Below are 19,017 nucleotides of genomic sequence, written 5' to 3' on the forward strand. Positions count from 1 at the left end.
CTTTCAGGCCAGTATAGTCCACTACCAATGCCATTAATATTATCTCACTTACCCACCTATCAAAGAATTTGAGAAATAAGAGATTGTGTTTTAATTAATTCACAATTAACTCTTTTTTATTTATGATTTTGATTCACTCTCCGTTATCATTAACTGTAATTTAATTCTCTCTTCCCCTAACACTCAATACTTCTAATTTTCTCGTCTCCTTTCTTTTTTTTAAGAAAACTAGATTTTAATTTTTAAATAAGATGAAGTTTAGAAAAATGTCTTATTTAAGATTAAAAATTGATTTTAATTCCTAGACTCTATTTAATGCCAGTAATATATATTTAATGTCTATTTTTTTATTTATAATTTTATGGTGTTCATAAATAAAATTTTAAGATTATATTATAAATTTTAGCTCTTATAGAGCAATACAAAAACATGCTTCAAAGCTGGTGAAAAGAAGCCCAACCTGCAGATCAAGAAGAACCAAACCCATCCTGAACGCCACAAATCCGATCCTCAGACGAAAACAAACGCAAGCGAATGCCCAGAACCAAGCTGTAACCAAAAAGGTCAGGTGGTGTAAACACCATTCTAAAGTGATAACAGGCCTTTGTAGGGTGACAACATATAGTTGTCTCTGACCGGAAGCAGCATATACGAGATGAGATGAAAACCCCCAAAGCTGGAGTGGAAGGCAATGGCGAGTATGAGGAATTGGAGAGCAGATTCGAGGTATTGGAGCGCGTCTACAGTAGACATTGGGTGGACCGTACGGAGAGACTCCGGGAAGACGAAACGATGCCGTGCCAAAAATTGTGCGATTACCGCGTTCCATACATAACTAATTAGCCAACAGACCAAATACATATTATATAACACAGACAATCACAAACCCAGCCCTGTAATTTATAAATTATAAGTAAATAAGTCAAGTACCGAAAACATGAATAAAATCATCACAAATAAACCCATTTCTTCGAATGCTTAATATCATCAAAAGAAAAGAAATATTCGAGAAACCCAATTGGGAACACCAGAAAAATGACATCAGTATCACCGTAATTAAGGAATGGAGGGTTCGGAGGTGGACTCGGCATCCATGGCCCGGACGATTTGAAGTAAAAGATGGAGGAATGGAGGGTGGTGGCCTCGGGGCCTGGGTGTTTGTTGCCGTTTTCGGGTTGGTGGTGGTGGTGGCTGTTGGGTCGAAAAGAGAGGAAGAGGAGGACGGGGTGTTTCTGGGTTGGTTCTGTTGGAAATTTTTATTATGCGTAATTTATTTACTTTTAACTCTTTTCAAAAGTATTTTAATATTAAATTTAGGACAAGGATTGTCTGTCCTCTCACTTCCGTGCCCTCTCGTGCCTTCCTATTTTGTGTGGTCACGGTTAAACCATATTAATATTTTATATTATTTTTTTTATAGAAATAATAAAACAAAAGTGAATAGTAATATAAAATGTTAACATGGCTTAACCGTGATCACACAAATAGAAGGGCACGGAAGGACATCGGAAGTGGGAGGGCAGACAACCTTTATCCTTAAATTTAACCATTAGTTGGTGGGACACATGGTAAGTTATAAGAGAGAGGGGAGCATCATCAAAGATAGCGGCGGTAAGCAAAAATACTTTTAAAAATAATGAAATGAGTATCTTCTTTATTAAAGAGATATCAAATAGTGAAATGAGTATGACTATACTTATTACATTTTTATCATTTTTTTAATAAGGATAGAGTCCACAACACATGTGAATCTCATCTATATTAGAAAAATGATATAATTATAGTATGAAAAATATGATAAGAATATCATTTTTGTAATAAAATTGTTCGCAAATACATATTTTATATTGATGACCACATTACCGATTGCGTTGTTGACCACCTTTATACGATACATGGGTCTCATTTCCACAGGTGGTTTCGTAATATATATAGGCAATCGACATTGCTGGAGCAAATTATCTTCTACAACGAGTCACGACCTAGCAAGAGAAATGAGTAGGCCTTCTCTAAGACTGCAGCTTACTAAGCTTGTTTTTTACAATATTCTAGTTTGGCAACTTGGACGCTGGCCTCAATCCAAATTCTACTGTAGAGCCTACGTAGCTCCACTGCCACCAGATGAAGGTATTCATTACCAATTTCACTGCATCTGTTTTAATCATCAGCCAACTTTCTAATTATATCGCCTTCAAACACATGTTTAATTAATTAATTTCAGCTAAGAGGCCTGATCATTGTATTTATTAATTACTTACCGAAATATTGGCAGTGTCTGTTCTTCAAGCCATTATAAAGGACTTAGAATTCAAACAACAACCAACCATTACAAACAAATCATGCGATGGAACATTTTATGCTTTTACAATCAATTGCAATTGCAGTGACGAGAATCTATGCCGCATCTCTAAAATGTATGTATGAAACAATATTTCACAAATACGCATTAGGTCAAATAAATAATCAAAATATTGTTTAAATTATATATAGAATGGTATTAACCCTTTTTTTTTTTTTTTTTGTGCACTCATTTTGTGTGGCAGTGAAATAAACAACCTTGGTTTAACTGGAACTATTCATGAAACTGTGGGTTATCTTAGCAATCTAAAGTCCCTGTACGTAATCTGACTCTTTCTGTGCCCACCAATCTTTAATGTAACTTCAGTTGTTTATATTATAATGCAGACTCCAGTGACAACTTTGGGGTGTAAAAAGAACTAACGTTCACAAAAATATTCACTAAGCAAGTGTGTAAAGAAATTATAAGTTCAACCTAATTAAATTTTGTTTTTTTTTTTGCCTTCTTTTTAAATATCATATCAAAAGCTCTCTAGCCAACAACAAACTTCATGGCAGCATACCTGATACATTGGGGAATTTGATGGATCTCGAATACCTGTAAGTAAATATATACCAGATGGTTACACGCACGCACTAGAATTTGCATGATTATGAATATATGGATAGTTTTACTTGAAAATTCATTGTTAGTCAATCAACTAGATGCTTTAGTGTGTACTTGTGAAAATTAGAATCCTAAATTGGGGTTCTCTGTGTCAAGGGATTTATCGTTCAATCAACTCAGTGGTCTAATACCAGCAAGCTTAGGGAACTTGGTTTCTCTTCAAAAACTGTAAGGGCTTGATGTCGCCAATTTAATTGTGGAGAGTCATCTTGATTAATTTCCATTAATTTCTTTTGTTAAAGTTCTTATCAAGTCATTTTCACGCTCTATATATATAGATATCTGCAGTACAACTTGCTTAGCGGAGGTATACCACGAAATTTTGGTTCATTGACAAATCTTATTGAAATGTGAGTACATAAATTATATATTCTTTTATTAATCTCCTCCACCTCATATTTTAATTTTGATGGATTAATTCATTTCATGCATGGTTTACTTTCACCGGCTTTTGCAGGGATATGCAGTTTAATATGCTATCAGGCTCAATTCCTGAGGATTTTGGATATCTTTCGAGTCTTTCATATATGTTTGTACTTTGCTTACACCACATTTAATTATACTTATAGACTTGTGATTTTATTTGCATGCATGTTTAGATAATAAATAAATATATATACATAATGAATCTTCTAAAACATTAATTCTAAGAAGTCTTTTGTCATTTTTTCCCATAGGGATCTGTCTGAGAATCAGCTCTCTGGTCCTCTTCCAGAAAGCCTCGGAAACTTGACATCACTCACATTATTGTAAGTTTAAATGAAAAAAAAAACAAAAAAAAAAAAAGAAACTCATCCCTTAAAAACTAAATAAAATAGAAATAATAATCGAGTTAATATGCAAAAGTAATTAACATAGGAGTGTCTCTTTCATTGTTGCAGCGCTGTGCGTGGCAATTATTTGAGTGAGAAATTTCCAAAAAGTTATGGCCAGCTCACAAGCCTGGAAGACTTGTAAGTGTTCACTCCTATCAATGATTAATTTGAGGTTTGCCACACATTAATTAAATAATTAAGAGGATATGATGGTGACTGGTGAATGCGTACAGTTCAATAGTCGGGAATTACATTTCTGGTCCCTTTCCAGTTGAAGCCATAGCCAACTGGACTAATATCTATCACCTGTAAGTAATTTTCAGCTTTACACTCAGCAGGTAGCAATATTATTCTCTCCCTCTTACTATTAAGGTTTCTTAAAAAGACAATTTTTTTACACGGCATGCAGGTCGCTCATGGGAAACTATTTCGAAGGACCGGTGAGGGAAGAAATATTCAGTTTGCCAAACCTTCAGTCTCTGTACAAGACATCTTCCCCTTTCTTTCGCTTTGCTGGTTCTATAATATATGTGTGTGTAGGTAATGCTAGGGAGGTTATATTTGTAGATGAAATTTACAAACTAAATGATATGCTACCAGTAGAAATGAGCACGTTTATCAATGTTGATGTAATATTCAATCATGAGTTTCCAAGTTATTTTATTTACAAAATTTTGTCTACAAATTTAATTTCTCTAACATTATATATATATATATATATTCATTAGAGGTTGAAAATGTATATATATTTATTCCTCTACAGGAGGATAAGCGACGTGGCACCAAATCCTAGCTTCAAATTACCACAAAAGATCGCCAACAGTGCTAATTTCATTTCTCTGTAAGCAGTTTGTTGTAATAATTGCTTCTAGCCCGGTTTGTGCCCAAAAGGCTTCACTTTTTATTCTTCACGTTGGTTTTCTACAGAAGACTGAGGAACTGCTCAATCACCGGCACAATCCCCAAATACATTAGTGAAGAAATGACATCTCTAAGCTACCTGTAATTTCACTTCACTTTTGTAATTTTGCTTTTGGAGTTGTCCTGTTAATTTGGCTGGAAGAAAATTGAATCAGTTTTAGGGTTTATTTTATAATCATAAGTGCTTATGCTAGAAATGTTTTTATTTAAAACGATTCAATTTTTTTATTATTAAAATTTAAAATGATGTGTTTTGCAAAATCAATTACAGGCGTTTTCTGAAAATAGGAGGATTCTCTACCCTCTTAATTTCTCTATCTTTCCATACCTTTCTATTTGAACGGTTATGATTAAGCCATGTCAACATTTTATATTGATTTTTTTATAAAGATAATAAGACAAAAAATAATGTATAAAAGGAGGTGATGGAAATGTATGAGAATAGAAGGATAGAGAATCTTCCTCTTTTCTAAAAAGCATATTTTTCCAAAACACACTTTTAGAACCCAAAAACATTTATTACTTTTTGTGACAAATGTGGTCATAATTGGATTTAATTATTATAAAGTACTTTTAGCTATTCTCGAAGCACTCTTCAACAAACCCTCAACCATGTCATTGGATAATTAATTAAGCATCGTCTGATTTATCTTTTTATATTGTATTTTTTTATTTCATAATATATAGCCAATTACACGGAACTAGAATTGAGTATGTTCTTAATATCATTGTAGATCAAAACTCCTTTAACTGTTAATTTAATCCTCTGTGTTTTGTCTTGCAGAGACTTGAGCTTCAATAATTTAACCGGTGGCCTCCCTCATTATATGAAATCAGATATGATTTACATGTAAAGGAATAACATTCTTAACTGGAAGAATTTAGATTAACTACAGATCTAAGTCTTGTTAATTACATGCGTTAATATAATATATATATATATATATATATATATATATATATATATATATATATGCGCTTAATTATGTTCAGGTCTTTTTCTGGAAATATGCTTAACGGGACAATCCCACGTTGGATATTTCGGGCCTTCCAAACTAGGATGTATGTCTTCATATTCTGAATTGAAGTTGGAAGAACTTTCATTTGTAACAGCTTTAATTTTTTGCTCATATGTACAAATTAATAAACGAGATTTATACATGCTATGTTATTTTTTAGGGATCTTTCGTTTAACAATTTTTCAGCAGTAGACTCTGCAGTACCAAGCAACCTACAACTGTGAGGATATGTTCTTTCTTCTTGAATGTTTCCGTAGAAAAAATTGAATGGTTCCACTTCTACTAATAATTGCATTAAGGGCTTTTATTTAAACCTCACCACAATTATTGTAGCACATCGCTGAAGTTTGAGACATTATCAATTATGAATTTTTTTGTTTCATGACGTTAACTGTTTTTTCTTTTCTTGTTTTTTTTTTTTCCAGGAACTTGTTTGCCTGCTGCCGCAACTCCTCAACCTCTTTACCATATATGTATGTTTTTTATCCCTTTGTGTTAGTAAGAGACTCAATCATCAGAACCTTGTATAACTTATTGGTAACTACTTTTAGGATGGATCCGTTTGAAATGAAGAACACGTACTGTCCTCGAAACAAACCAAAGTGTAAGTTTATTCTTCTGAAATCGGCATCGTGAACGCAAACTAAATGCTGCAGGATATATTATGATACACGTTAATTTTTCTTGCAGACCATTCCTTGTTTATTAATTGTGGGGGTGAAGAGACAACTGTTGGTGGGAATATATATGATCAAGATAATGACACATCCCTCTTTTACACAAGTCCAAAGAAAAACTGGGCTTACAGCCTTTCCGGAGACTATGGTGTAAAAAAAGATAATGCTAGTGATTACATCAAGAGCACAACACGTGGAGTTTCCATTACTGAGGCACCATTGTATGAAAAAGCTCGTTTGTCTCCACTATCTCTGAAATATTATGCTTTTTGTCTACGGAAAGGTAGATATAATGTTACGCTTCATTTTCATGAAATTATATACATCGATGATGCAGACTATACTAATCTAAAAAGACGCTCATTTGATGTATATATTCAGGTAACCGTACTTTTTACTGGTCACGGTAACAATACATCATTCTACTTTTATTTATTGTATCATCTCATTTTAAGTAAATTTTGTTGCAGAGAAACAGGACATTAAATGATTTCGACATTAGAGACAAGGAGGGAAGTGGAGAAAAACCAATAACTGTAAGTCATTCAGCTGAGGTTGTACATGATAGTGGCCTGTTAGAGATCCACTTGTACTGGTCTGGAAAGGGGACAGAGAGTGACCCACCTACTTTTAATGGACCTTTAATATCAGCTATTTCTGTGAATCCTGGTAATATTTTATTTCGTGAATTGATTCCTTTTTAATTTATTTTGTTCAAATTAACACTCATGTATTATTACTCTCTTCCCGCCAAAAACAGAGTTCGAAATTAGTCCCGATACATATATACGTCTTGCATTGATTACGATTGCATCCGTCATTGCTGCTCTGCTGCTCTTATTGGCTTTTGCTTGGAGGATGGGCTGGCTGTCAATCAAAAAGGAGCCCAGTAAGTCTATAAGTTGCATGCTAAGCTACAATTATATACTGCACTCTGCACTGCTGTACGTGAATGTGCCCCCTTTGATACACCAAAAGGAAAAAAATTAAAGTTGTCTGATGGATATATATTCCTGATGCATTTTTTTTTTCTGAACAGAAATCAAAATAGGTCGTGAAGAAATAGATGGCAAGCTTCAAGATAAATTTGTCACCGTCAAAGAATTAATAAATGCTACTGAAAATTTCAGTGAAAGAAAAAAAATCAGCGGTTCTAGGACAGTTTTTAAGGTGAACTTCTGTACTTATGCATTCTATAATTTTTGTATTTATTTATTTATTTATTTTTAATTCTATAACCTCTTCGGGGATGAAGGCAGAACTGCCAGGTCACACAGTGGCGGTGAAGAGACTAGATTCCCGTCATTTCAAGGAAAAAATCGATGAATTGAAAAAGGAAATTCACATCATAGAGTCATTGCAACACAACAATATCCTTCAACTGTTGGATGTTCATATTGAAAAAGACCTCCAATTTCTTGTTTACGAATATATGGAAAAGCAATCCCTTGCCGACATCTTATTTGGTAACGTGTTTTCTACTTCTTGTTTACTTGTAATGTGATGTTTTGATACGTATTTTGTTTTTAAAACTATCATGGAAGACGAATACAACATATAACGTATTGAAGTGTATGCAACTGCAGTCCCCAACGGAGTGAAGCTTGATTGGGAAACAAGGTTTAACATTTGCTTGGGAATAGCACAGGGTTTGAAATATCTACATGACCTTGACAGAGTAAAGATTGTTCATACGAATATAAAATCCACTAATATTCTTCTTAATAAGAATTTTGAGGCTAAGATATCAGACTTCGGATTTGCAAAGCTTTATACCGAAGAAGAAAAAGTTAGGGTCATCGCAAGAGAAACAAAGAAGTAAGTAAACTAGTAATTCACCGGTTTTTTACTAGGCAAATTTAAGTTTGTAAAACTACATGATAATTTCTTATACTACCTACAGAGGCTACACGGCGCCAGAGTATTTGCAAAGGGAAGATTTACCAGACACAGTAGATGTTTTCAGCTTTGGGGTGGTCGTACTTGAAATTGTCAGTGGGGAAAGAAACGTAGCCAGCTCATCAAAGAAGGAACTTGAATTTCTTGTAAATAGGGTAAGCAAGAATGACCGGGTTGTGCTTTTGTGCTTTCTTCTCTATATTTGATCATGCATTTTTACGTATGATTACGTTTCAAGCTTGATGCTAACTATCGATCCTGCATATGCGCAGGCTTATAAAGCAAATAAAGTCGGAGATTTGGAGAGCTTGGTTGATAAGAGTTTGCGAAAGTATGATCAAAGAAAAGCCGCCATCATCTTGAAATTAGCACTGGAGTGCACCGCCCTAGGTACTAGTGTCAGACCTACAATGTCTCAAGTTGTGGGTGTTCTTGTTGGCGAAATAAGCATTGACGAGGTTTGTCCACTTGCCAAGCCCACTGGCGATGTCAATGTTGCTAGTTCCACCACCTCGGGGAAGTCGACTTCAGTAGCATCAACTTCGTCTTATTCAACCTAAGGCGTACATGATCATCGGAAAAGTATTTCTAGATTATTCAAAAGTTTTATGTGAATAGCATTAGACGTTCTTGAATTGCTACTGTTACTGGTGTGCTTTAATCTTTTTCGCGGTTTCTGTACTTCGCATCCTTTTGAACTTTGTGAACCCTTTCTTCCAGCAGAATGTCATATCAAAACTTGGAAATTTGTTACATGTGCAGCGTTATTCCATTCACAACTTCTGACTAATTTTTCTTCTCCCGTTTAAATCTTTAACTAGTCAGTTTTGTGCATAATGTACAAATTTCATCTTTTGCACAGATTCCCTACTCGTACAAGAATAAACAATCTTCTGTTATAAATCGAAAGCAACAAAAATATAATTACAATCTTGTACGTGTTCATTTGCACAGAGTCCTTATTCGTGAAAAAGAAAACTCGGAGTTTCCGTTATTTAAAAGGTATTCATGTAACCATTGAGGTTTTGGTTTTTGTTTGAAATTTTCCCATTTTTTAAGTCAATTATAATTCACCTTTTCCTTGCGAATGACTCATTCACTTCATACCTTGTTAATTATGATAAATTCTTTAGTGTATCAGAAACATGAAGGGATACATTATATTTCATTATAGGGTTAATCTCAGTTTACTACTGTTTTTTTGTTTTCAACATTTGGTATATGAAGTTTTTTTCATCCCATAGTGATACTTGAAATCATAATTTTGGGACAATCTCATACATCTGTTAAGATTGCTGTTAAATCAGCTGTTAAGTGGTGATGTGGCAACCACGTGGATAATGATTGGACGCCATGTGTTAATATGGGCCCACATGAAGATTAAAAATTAAAAAACTAAAAAAAATTAAAAGAATGACTGGACGCCATGTGTTAATATGGACAATGACATAACTCCTCATTTTGGTCATTGAGATTTGAAATCAATAGAATTGGTCCCTGAATTTGTCCACCATCAATCATTTTGGTCATTCCGTGAAAAAATCTTCATTAAATAAGGATAAAATAACCAAAATACCCTCTTTTGTCAAATCATTTTGACCTATTGTTTATTAAATTGAGGGTACTTTCGTTATTTTAATCTTTACTTAACATAACTATTCATAGAAGAATGATTGATGGTGGACCATCTCAAGGATCACTTGTATTGATTTCAAATCTTAAGGAGAGTTATGCAAATCTCAGTGACGATTTTGGCTAAAAAGCCATAAATAAATAAACTTTAAATTTCAATGAGTTACAAGTTTCTTCCCAAAACTTTATATTCTCAATTACACCAGACGATCCACTTAAGATACTTAAATAAAATCGTTAGCCATAATAATATGCATGCTTATTATAGCACAAAATGATATTAGCAACCTAAAAGTGGAGAATAGCTACCATACTTACACATTGCAAGTACAATCATTCATTGACGGTAGGAGATAATGGTTAGACTTCACTAAAACATATTGATCGTTAAATGAGTGAGTGGATTTCAACACGAAGTTATGAGGACCTGAGAATGTGAAACGTTCCTTAAGTTCACAATTTGCAACTTTGTACTTTGAAATTTGATTTTAGCTTCACTTTTGTATTTTCCATCAAATCTGTTAAGAAATATGTTAATACTCTAACTGGCATGAGTAAGGCCCACTTAATTGCTGATATGCCCTTTGATAAATGAGAATATTTTTGTTCACCACTCTCAAGTGATGATGATATTGCTCACTATCCTATCCATCAGCATTGTATAAGTTTAAATTTCGAGATTTGTATAGTGAATAAAAACAAATCTCAAAATTTAAATGCATTTAATGGTAATAAGTAGGCTCTGGTGAGCATTACCACCACTTCGTGAGCAAAATGCACCCTTGGTAAATTATATTTTTCTCCTTTTTTGTGCACATGCTCCAAATCAAGAAATTTTTCAGTATGCCGAAACCACAATCCCATACAACAAGTGTCATACTATTAGTGGCTGGATCTTGAATAAAAAAATTTAACTACTTGTACATAAAAATTTATCACCAATCTATTTTATCCAGATTTCGGAGAGCAACCATCAACGGTCAGCGGGATAAGGATTACTCAACTTCCAAGATATTTTCTGAAAACAAAATAAAAAAATAAAATTGAAAGTTAAAAATAAAAAAAAAGATTTTTTTTAAATGAAAAAAAATAAAATTAAATATTTAATACCAACAATTCATTAAATAAGATAATTTTAATTATTTTATGTATAAAAAATAATTATTATATAATTTTAACCATGTATTTCCAGTAATAAATAGAATTCATGGATTCATCGGGTGAAAAGGTGAAGGCTAAATTGGGTTGGAGTAAATTAGGGAACACAATTAGGAGTCCACGACAGTCAAACAACAATTGGAATCTGTACGTCCAACCAAGGTGGAGAGCAGCGGAGAGCCTCCTCCAGCCTTCTGACGGCGCCGAGGCTCTCTCCTCAGCCACCGCCGCAGCAGCATCAGGATAAACGACCCCATCGCAGCCAAAGCCCCAACAGCAACAAGATGAAGGGATTATTCAAGTCCAAGCCCCGAACCCCCGCCGACATCGTTCGTCAGACCCGGGATTTACTCGTCTATGCCCAGCGCTCTCCCGATTCTCGCGAAAGCAAACGCGAGGAAAAGGTATCTATTTTCCATCCCTTCAAAAATCGATCCAATTCAATACGATCTGATTGAAATTTTGATCCGGTTCTCCCTTGTTTCTATATTTATTCTGTGAAAACTTTGGAATTTGGGATTCTTCCTGTGTTTTTTTTATGACCAAAGTATATTTGGGATTGGTTGATGATCAAAGTTCTTTTTTTAGCAACCAGGTTAAGGAATTTATTCATTCGGATTTCATTAAAAATTGACGATTGTGAATTCTGAAATAGTTAAAATTAGTTTGTGAATTTCTTCTGTTTGAAAGTATCCATGTTGTGATTGTTTTGGGTATCAAAATTTCGATTAATTGGCAATTTGCTGCAATGTTGTTATATATGCTATTATGTGAGTCAGTATTCAATTTCGGAAGACATGTAATAAGAAGTGGAAGTGTGTTCTCTTTAAAAAACTCATGGGTGAACTTGGGCACAAGCTTCTGAAACGCGTTCAGACTCACTTGCCGTAGAGAATGGACTTCAGCTCCCTTTTGTTTTTACGTAGCTCTGACTAGGGATGGACAAAGTTATAGCAGGTATTAAACCGCGGTTATTTTCCCATAATCATAACCGTTTATGTTCATACTCACATACCGGTTACTCGTTGGGTAATTGCATAAACGGTTATATCTATACTTATAACAGTTTTTAAACGACATAAACGGTTATATCTATACTTATAACAGTTTTTAAACGCTTAACCATACCCATAACCGTGTACCAATTTAACCATAATCATTTACCCGTTTACCCTTTTTTGAACCCATTTATCATTTTTTTACTCATTTACCCTTTTTTCACCCATCTACATGGTTTTTTTAACAACTTGAAAATTACAAAAGAACAATTTGTCATAATTTTTGTTTTGTAACAATTAAACACCGTTGTAAGTACATTTTAGTATGCATTTCTCTATTTTAATCATTTAAGTTCTCGTACAATTCTAATAAATGAAATAATAGTTTACGAACGATATTTTTCTGCTACACTACACCCAAGCAAGTCTTTAATTATAATTCATATGATTACAAAATAAAGTTTCTAAAAGCAAAAAGTAGTCATTATCTTGAATACTAGATGATTTAAATCTCCAAAATATTTCGAAATAGACACTTTCGAACATTAATGCTTTCAGGAGAGGTTAATTAATTATGTGGCTTTGTGCTTAGGTGTAATGTGTCCCTTAATTTACGTGACTTTATGGAGCAACTGAATGGGAAATATGTATACTGGTATCAAAATGGGATCTGCTTGCACGATGTGGTCACGTCATGGTTACATAATCTTCTTGCTGTGATTTTGTTATTGATCAAACTTTATGCTGTAATTTAAAAATATTGAATCGCATGAGTGTTCACATGCAAAAGTATTCATCCTTTATTAAATTAAATGGAGGGAAAGATGAGCTGGGATGGGGCGTTTGAGATTCTGAGTTTGGCGGAGAAATTGAAAATTTAGGGTTTTTAATTTTTTTTTTAAATTTTACATATATTAAATTGAATGTGTAAATAGATGTCCATTATAACCGTGGATAATACCCGTAATCGGTGGATACCCGTTATAATAACGGGTAATACCTATAACTGTCAATTTAAATTTCATGGATAAACGGTTATACCCATAATCGTTTATTTGTCTAAACGGTTACCTATAACCGTAACCGTTAACTTTAAATGAGCAGGTAACTGCGGTTACCTAAATCCATGAGTATTTTGCCCATCCCTACTTGTTCACAAAATCCATACACAATAAGCTTTATTTTGGCTCTGCAGATGATGTTGCCCACTATTACATGAACGATGTTATTGCCCTTGTTCTTGGAAGCTTTATTTTGGCTCTCGCCGTTGAGCATTATAACGTACCCAAAAGATTCGCCTTGAATGTGAGTCCTCTTTTCGTTGCAGTTTTCTCATATTACCTCATTCATGTGAAATATCCTTCACACAATATATTGTTGCCAACAAAGCAAACATAAATGCATTTTTGATAATATTAATACGTGTCACAACTTGAGATTTGGATGCTTTAGTTTCCGAATCCTACTAGGGTGTGAGCTGTATTGTGCCCGAATCCTAGCTCATACTATATGCTTAGGATTTTCAAAATAATTTATTTTTTGGATTCAAGCGATATTAGTGAAGGAGAATCGAAATTTAGACTTCATGTACATGAATGATTTATGGTAATGCTATATAGACCATCTATTTAAACTAAATTTTGGAAACTATAAGGCATGGTTATTGATGATTGAGATAAATTTTTCAATGTGCCGGAAATACAGGTTGGTATACTAAATGTCATAATAAAATTTATTAGAGTTTCTTTTTTCAAATTTCCAACAAATTGTATTATTACACTTGATCTGACGGGCGGTGTTTGCGGCATACTGAAAAAATCTCTATTGAATTACTACTTAAATATTGATTAATGTATTTATTTTGTAGAATGATGTTATGCCCACCTCAGTGTCTTATTTCTCTGCCCACCTTATATTTACAACCAGCATAAAAAAACAAAACACACATAAACTCTTTTCCCACCCACAATTATTCCCAAAATAACCCTATGTATTTCTTCTTCCAATTTTCCTAGCTTTAAACAAATATACCCAACAACTCCAACTCCAAAAATCATAGCAGCCCCTTTCCCAAAAAATTCCCAGAACTGTCACTATCAACACACCCAAATTCTCAGCCCCCTCCCCAAAACACACCTAGCGCCCCTCCTCACCCAAAATCCTCGGTCGGCCTCAACGACGCATTTGTGGAATCGGGAGATGGTTCTCAAGTTCCCATTTGATTGAGTCGTCGAAGAATCGCAGAGGAGGTCAATGGACAAGATGGGCTTTCCGTTCGAGCACAGCCTCGACGTGTTTGGCGAAGGTCTCAGCCATGGCGAGTGAGACGATCAGTGAGAAAGCCAGTGCATAAGAGAGAGGGAAAGGAGAAAGAGAGGGGAGGAGGAAGGATGAGTGTTTGGGGTTGAAGCAATGAGGTAGGAAATTAAAAAGGGGTGAAGTTGTGGAGGCTGAGGTCAGGGAGTAGGGATGGGCAAATTATCCATGGATTTGGGTAACCGCGGTTACCCGCCTATTTAAAATTCACGGTTATGATTATGGGTAACCGTTTAGACAAACAAACGGTTATGGGTATAACTGTTTAATCATGAAATTTAAATGGACAGTTATGGATATTACCCTAGTTGTAACGGGTATCCATCGATTATGGGAATTATCCGTGGTTATAATAGGTATTCGTTTATCCATTTAATTTAATATATGTAAAATTAAAAAAAAAAATTAAAAATTCTAAATTTTCAATCTCTCCGTGAAACTCAAACTCTCAAACGTCCCGTCACTGCTCATCTCTCCCTCCATTTAATTTAATAAAGGATGAATACTTTTGTGTGTGAACACTCATGCGATTCAATATTTTTAAATTACATCATAAAGTTTGACTGATAACAAAATCATAGCAAGAAGATTATGTACCCATGACGTGACGACATCGTGCAAGCAGATCCCATTTTGATATCAATATACACATTGTTTTTGGAGCAGCATGCACATTTCCCATGCAGTTGCTCCATAAAGTCACGTAAATTAAAGGACACATTACACCTAAGCACAAAGCCACATAATTAATTAACCTTTTATGAAAGCATTAGTGTTCGAAAATATTTAGTTTCGGAATATTTTTGAGCTTTGAATCATTTAGTATTCAAGATACTAACTACTTCTTGTTTTTAGAAAATTTACTTTGTAATCATATGGATTATAATTAGAGATTTGTTTGGGTGTATCAGAAAAATATCGTTCGTAAACTATTATTTCAATTATTGGAATTGTATGATGGCTTAAATAATTACAATAAGGAAATGCATGCTAAAATGTACTTATAACGGTGTTTAATTGTTAGAAAACGAAAATTATGACAAATTGTTATTTTGTAATTTTCAAGTTGTTAAAAAAACACATGTAGACGGGTGAAAAATGGGTAAATGGGTAAAAAAAGGATAAACAAGTTCAAAAACGGGTAAACAGTTGTGGTCAACAAGGTACACGGTTATGAGTATGGTTAACCGTTTATAAACGGTTATGGGTATATGTATAACCGTTTATGCAATTACCCAACGGGTAAACAGTTATGCGGGTATGAACATTAACAGTTATGGGTAAATAACCGCGATTACCCACCCGCCATAACCGTTGCCTATCCTTATCGGGGAGGGTGGTGGTTATGAGGTTCTTCAAGTTTTATCTTTTTTCTTACATTTCATTTTTTTAATGTTAAAATAAGCTTTAAGTTCAGCTATATAATAATTGTATATGTGTTAAATTTTGGGTGGAGGTTATGTATGTGGTAATACTGTATTACCGCCTCTCTTTAATAATTTAGGAAAATGATCCTTGCCGGATCTTTTTCTTGGAAATTCCGTGATCATGATCATTCATCATACATCATGCAGTTAGAAATTATTTTGAAATTTAAAATTTAAAATTTAAAATTAAATATAAAATAGTACTTAACGAAAATTGACCGCACGATATACGATAAATGGTCACGATCATGGGATACCCAAGAAAAGCATCCGGCGAGGATCATTTTCCAATAATTTAGAATAATATGCTAGGGAGACTAAATTTATAGACTAAAATTTGAAAACTAAATGACATGTAAGTTTATGATTGATTTATTACCTAAACGTTGATAGACGTGCTCATTTATATTGGTGACACATCATTTAGTTTGTTAATTTAGTCTCTTTAGCATTACTCAATAATTTATCCTAATTGTGCAGGTGAAGGGGGTTGTGGCAATATATGATTGATTCGTTTTTAAGTAAAGTGATTTTATACAAGGACAAATTTGTCAATAAAAGTATTATTTCAAAGTGGGTGAAGAGATAAGACATTGGAATAAGCTTAATGACATTTATTTTTTATTGTTACACATTTACAAATTGGATAAGTTGATTTACTTAGTATTACGAGTTAACCCTTTTTTTACCTTTTTTTTTCCCGAACACAGATAACCCTGGTGTTCTATGGAGATCCCTTGAATCCGCCATTGCTGCTGCTGGGAATATGTGGGACCGCAACATTCATTAGCATGTGGATGCACAACGTGGCAACTGCGGTGATGATGATGCCCGTAGCCACCGGCATTCTCCGGCGGTTTTCGACGGGTCCCGACTAGTCCCTGGTTGTGAGCAACTTTTGCAAAGCCGTGATTCTGGGGGTGTTGTACTCCATAACCATAGGAGGGATGAGCACTCTGACGGGGACCGATGTCAATCTCATATTGGTTGGAATGTGGAAGATCTATTTCCCGCAAGCAGCTCCGATCACCTTCAGCACCTGGTTCTGTTTCGCCTTCCCTTCGGCATTGTTGATGTTCTTGGCTTTGTGGGGTTTGCTTTGCTGCTTGTATTGCTCAAGGAGTTCAGGCCAGGCTCTCTCTGTTTATTTAGACAAAGCCCATTTGAAGGAGGAGCTCGAATTGCTAGGTAGGATCTCTCAAACTTAGAGCAACTTACATGCAATTAGCATTGAATTGTGGTGTATCCTATCAATCACGCATTGTCGTGTGTGAATTTTTTGACGACTAAAACTGCTTCTAAATAAATTAGGCAAAAAAAGTTCAAATGTGTCTTTGAGGGAGTATGACTTTTAATAAAAAATCAACTTGTTTATAATGAAAATACTGATATTAAAACGTTGATGAGAAAAAGTGTTTCTTACAAAAGCAATTTCGAAAGAACCACTCTTTTTTATAGCAATTGTTGTGGATACCCCAAATGCCATAATAAAATAGTTAACACATGGTATCACCGTATTGGTCATGTTCTTTTTTGCTTTTGGCCCAATGTTCAGTATCCAATCTTAGGCACTAGAGAACACCTTCTGTGTAATTGTATTTCCAAATCAACTTACAATTGTTGATGCGGCAACCGACAGGTCCAATGGCTTTTGCTGAGAAGATGGTACTGGCTTTGTTTTCGGTGCGTCCCCAAGTACTCACTTTCGCATAGTTTTTGAGTATGGATGTGTCCTCCAGTTATTATGACTAGCATTTTCTGCAGATGCTGATTGTTTTGTGGATGACAAGAAGCATAACGGAGGATATTCCGGGCTGGGGAGTCCTCTTCAACGGGCATGCCGGAAATGGAACTGTCAGTGTGAGTGTTGACATTTCTTCTTATGTGTTCTAACTTTAAACACGAAATAGCCTTATAAACAAACCTTTCGTTGGATCAAATTTTCAAGTGTGACTTGAAATGTTTGTAGGTTATGATTGCAACTTTTTTGTTCAAAATTCCAAGCAAAAAGCAAAAGGGTGAGAAGTTGATGGACTGGGAAAAATGCAAGAAGCTACCCTGGAATATCATATTGTTACTAGGTGCTGGTTTAGCCATAACTGACGGAGTTTGATCCAGTGGCCTTGCTAATATATTATCTGAAACCCTAGATTTTTTGGAGGCAGTCCCATATGTTGCCATTGCACCTGCTGTGTGTCTCATAAGTAGTTCCATCACTGAGTTGATCATATCAAACAACGCAACAACCACGCTTATTATTCCTCTCCTAATTCAAATTGCCAAACGTATGCATGTGCATCCTCTCCTTCTGATGATTCCGGGTGGCATTGGGGAACAATTGGCTTTCTTGCTTCCTACGGCAACTCCTTCAAATACCGTAGGATTCGCCACTGGCCACATTGAGATCCAAGATATGATCAAGAGTGGCTTGCCATTGAAGATTGTTGGGATTGCTGTGTTGTCCCTTTTGATGCCCACTCTTGATAACATTCCTTTTCTCTTCATTATTTAGCTCACTTAAATTTTGATCAATTTTCATCTTCACTAGTTCTACGTGATGTTGTAGTTCATAAGTAACTATTGAGTTTTGGTTATTGCAGGAGCTTATGTATTTAGGATTGAAAGTTCAATAATGTTACAATGTCTCACAAAATCTTAGGGCATAACAAAAAGCAGAACATGTTTCGTTAGCGATAGTCTTATGATCCCAATCAACTATGAGTCTATCTGTGATTGTGAGATACCTATATGAATTCAAAGCATGATTTTAAATTTGCATTTCATATATGATGTCCGTGATGATCAACCTTATAAATATGTGTGATTATGTACAACTAATGCATATATATTTTTGCTTATTATACAAGATCACACCATTGCATCATCTCTAATAAACTCACATTACATCCCAAGAAAATTTAAGTTTTAACAGCACACCACAATATATATCGCACACAAAGTTTAATGCTAGAGTAACCAAGATAAATCAAGGATCAGAGGCTTCCATGGAGATGGTGATTTTCTGGGCTGTTATTGATCACTATTCATGATCAATTTTGCTTTCTCCAAACTCCTTGCTCTTCAACCTCGCGGGGAAGATTTTTGAACTTTGAACAATGGCTAATCTCCATGTAGCGGAGTGCAGGCATAATTTTCCTCACAAATTCCACATAACAAAAATTGCGTAATG

At 34.7% G+C, this 19,017-nt stretch overlaps 1 protein-coding gene and 1 pseudogene across 4 annotated transcripts; both read left to right on the forward strand.

The window, feature by feature from the left end:
• The first annotated feature begins 1,902 nt into the window (after positions 1–1,902).
• Positions 1,903–9,075, forward strand: LOC137730012 (putative LRR receptor-like serine/threonine-protein kinase At1g53440). 3 transcript variants are annotated; one of them, XM_088678498.1, is made up of 26 exons: positions 1,903–2,127; positions 2,273–2,414; positions 2,544–2,615; positions 2,827–2,898; positions 3,062–3,133; positions 3,244–3,315; positions 3,423–3,494; positions 3,643–3,714; positions 3,847–3,918; positions 4,014–4,088; positions 4,190–4,261; positions 4,544–4,621; positions 4,708–4,782; positions 5,486–5,551; positions 5,695–5,763; positions 5,881–5,940; positions 6,146–6,193; positions 6,272–6,324; positions 6,411–6,778; positions 6,868–7,066; positions 7,158–7,286; positions 7,437–7,567; positions 7,653–7,863; positions 7,984–8,215; positions 8,301–8,451; positions 8,569–9,075. In XM_088678498.1, the coding sequence occupies exons 1-26, from the start codon at positions 1,995–1,997 to the stop codon at positions 8,854–8,856; spliced, it is 3,084 nt and encodes a 1,027-aa protein (XP_088534624.1). In that variant the 5' UTR covers positions 1,903–1,994; the 3' UTR covers positions 8,857–9,075. The 3 variants fall into 3 exon arrangements, with proteins under 3 accessions (XP_088534624.1, XP_088534625.1, XP_088534626.1); XM_088678499.1 differs by having other exon boundaries at positions 4,711–4,782; XM_088678500.1 differs by lacking the exons at positions 2,273–2,414; positions 2,544–2,615 and having other exon boundaries at positions 1,961–2,127.
• Positions 9,076–11,157: 2,082 nt separating this feature from the next.
• Positions 11,158–18,610, forward strand: LOC137730193 (tonoplast dicarboxylate transporter-like; annotated as a pseudogene). The gene is made up of 5 exons (XR_015951909.1): positions 11,158–11,490; positions 16,538–17,015; positions 17,467–17,510; positions 17,592–17,687; positions 17,797–18,610. The product of XR_015951909.1 is annotated as a tonoplast dicarboxylate transporter-like (transcript).
• Positions 18,611–19,017: the final 407 nt, after the last annotated feature.

The sequence above is a fragment of the Pyrus communis genome, chromosome 10 (assembly GCF_041283825.1).
Source record: "Pyrus communis isolate YQ-2024b chromosome 10, ASM4128382v1, whole genome shotgun sequence".
In the NCBI taxonomy this organism is placed as follows: domain Eukaryota; kingdom Viridiplantae; phylum Streptophyta; class Magnoliopsida; order Rosales; family Rosaceae; genus Pyrus; species Pyrus communis.

Bases quoted from the DNA above. Each gene is read 5' to 3' on its own strand.
- LOC137730012 (XM_088678498.1), top strand. From the start codon at position 1,995: ATGAGTAGGCCTTCTCTAAGACTGCAGCTTACTAAGCTTGTTTTTTAC. The intron at 2,415-2,543 runs GTATGTATGAAA...TTTGTGTGGCAG, and splicing joins CTATGCCGCATCTCTAAAAT to TGAAATAAACAACCTTGGTT. The intron at 8,452-8,568 runs GTAAGCAAGAAT...GCATATGCGCAG, and splicing joins TTGAATTTCTTGTAAATAGG to GCTTATAAAGCAAATAAAGT.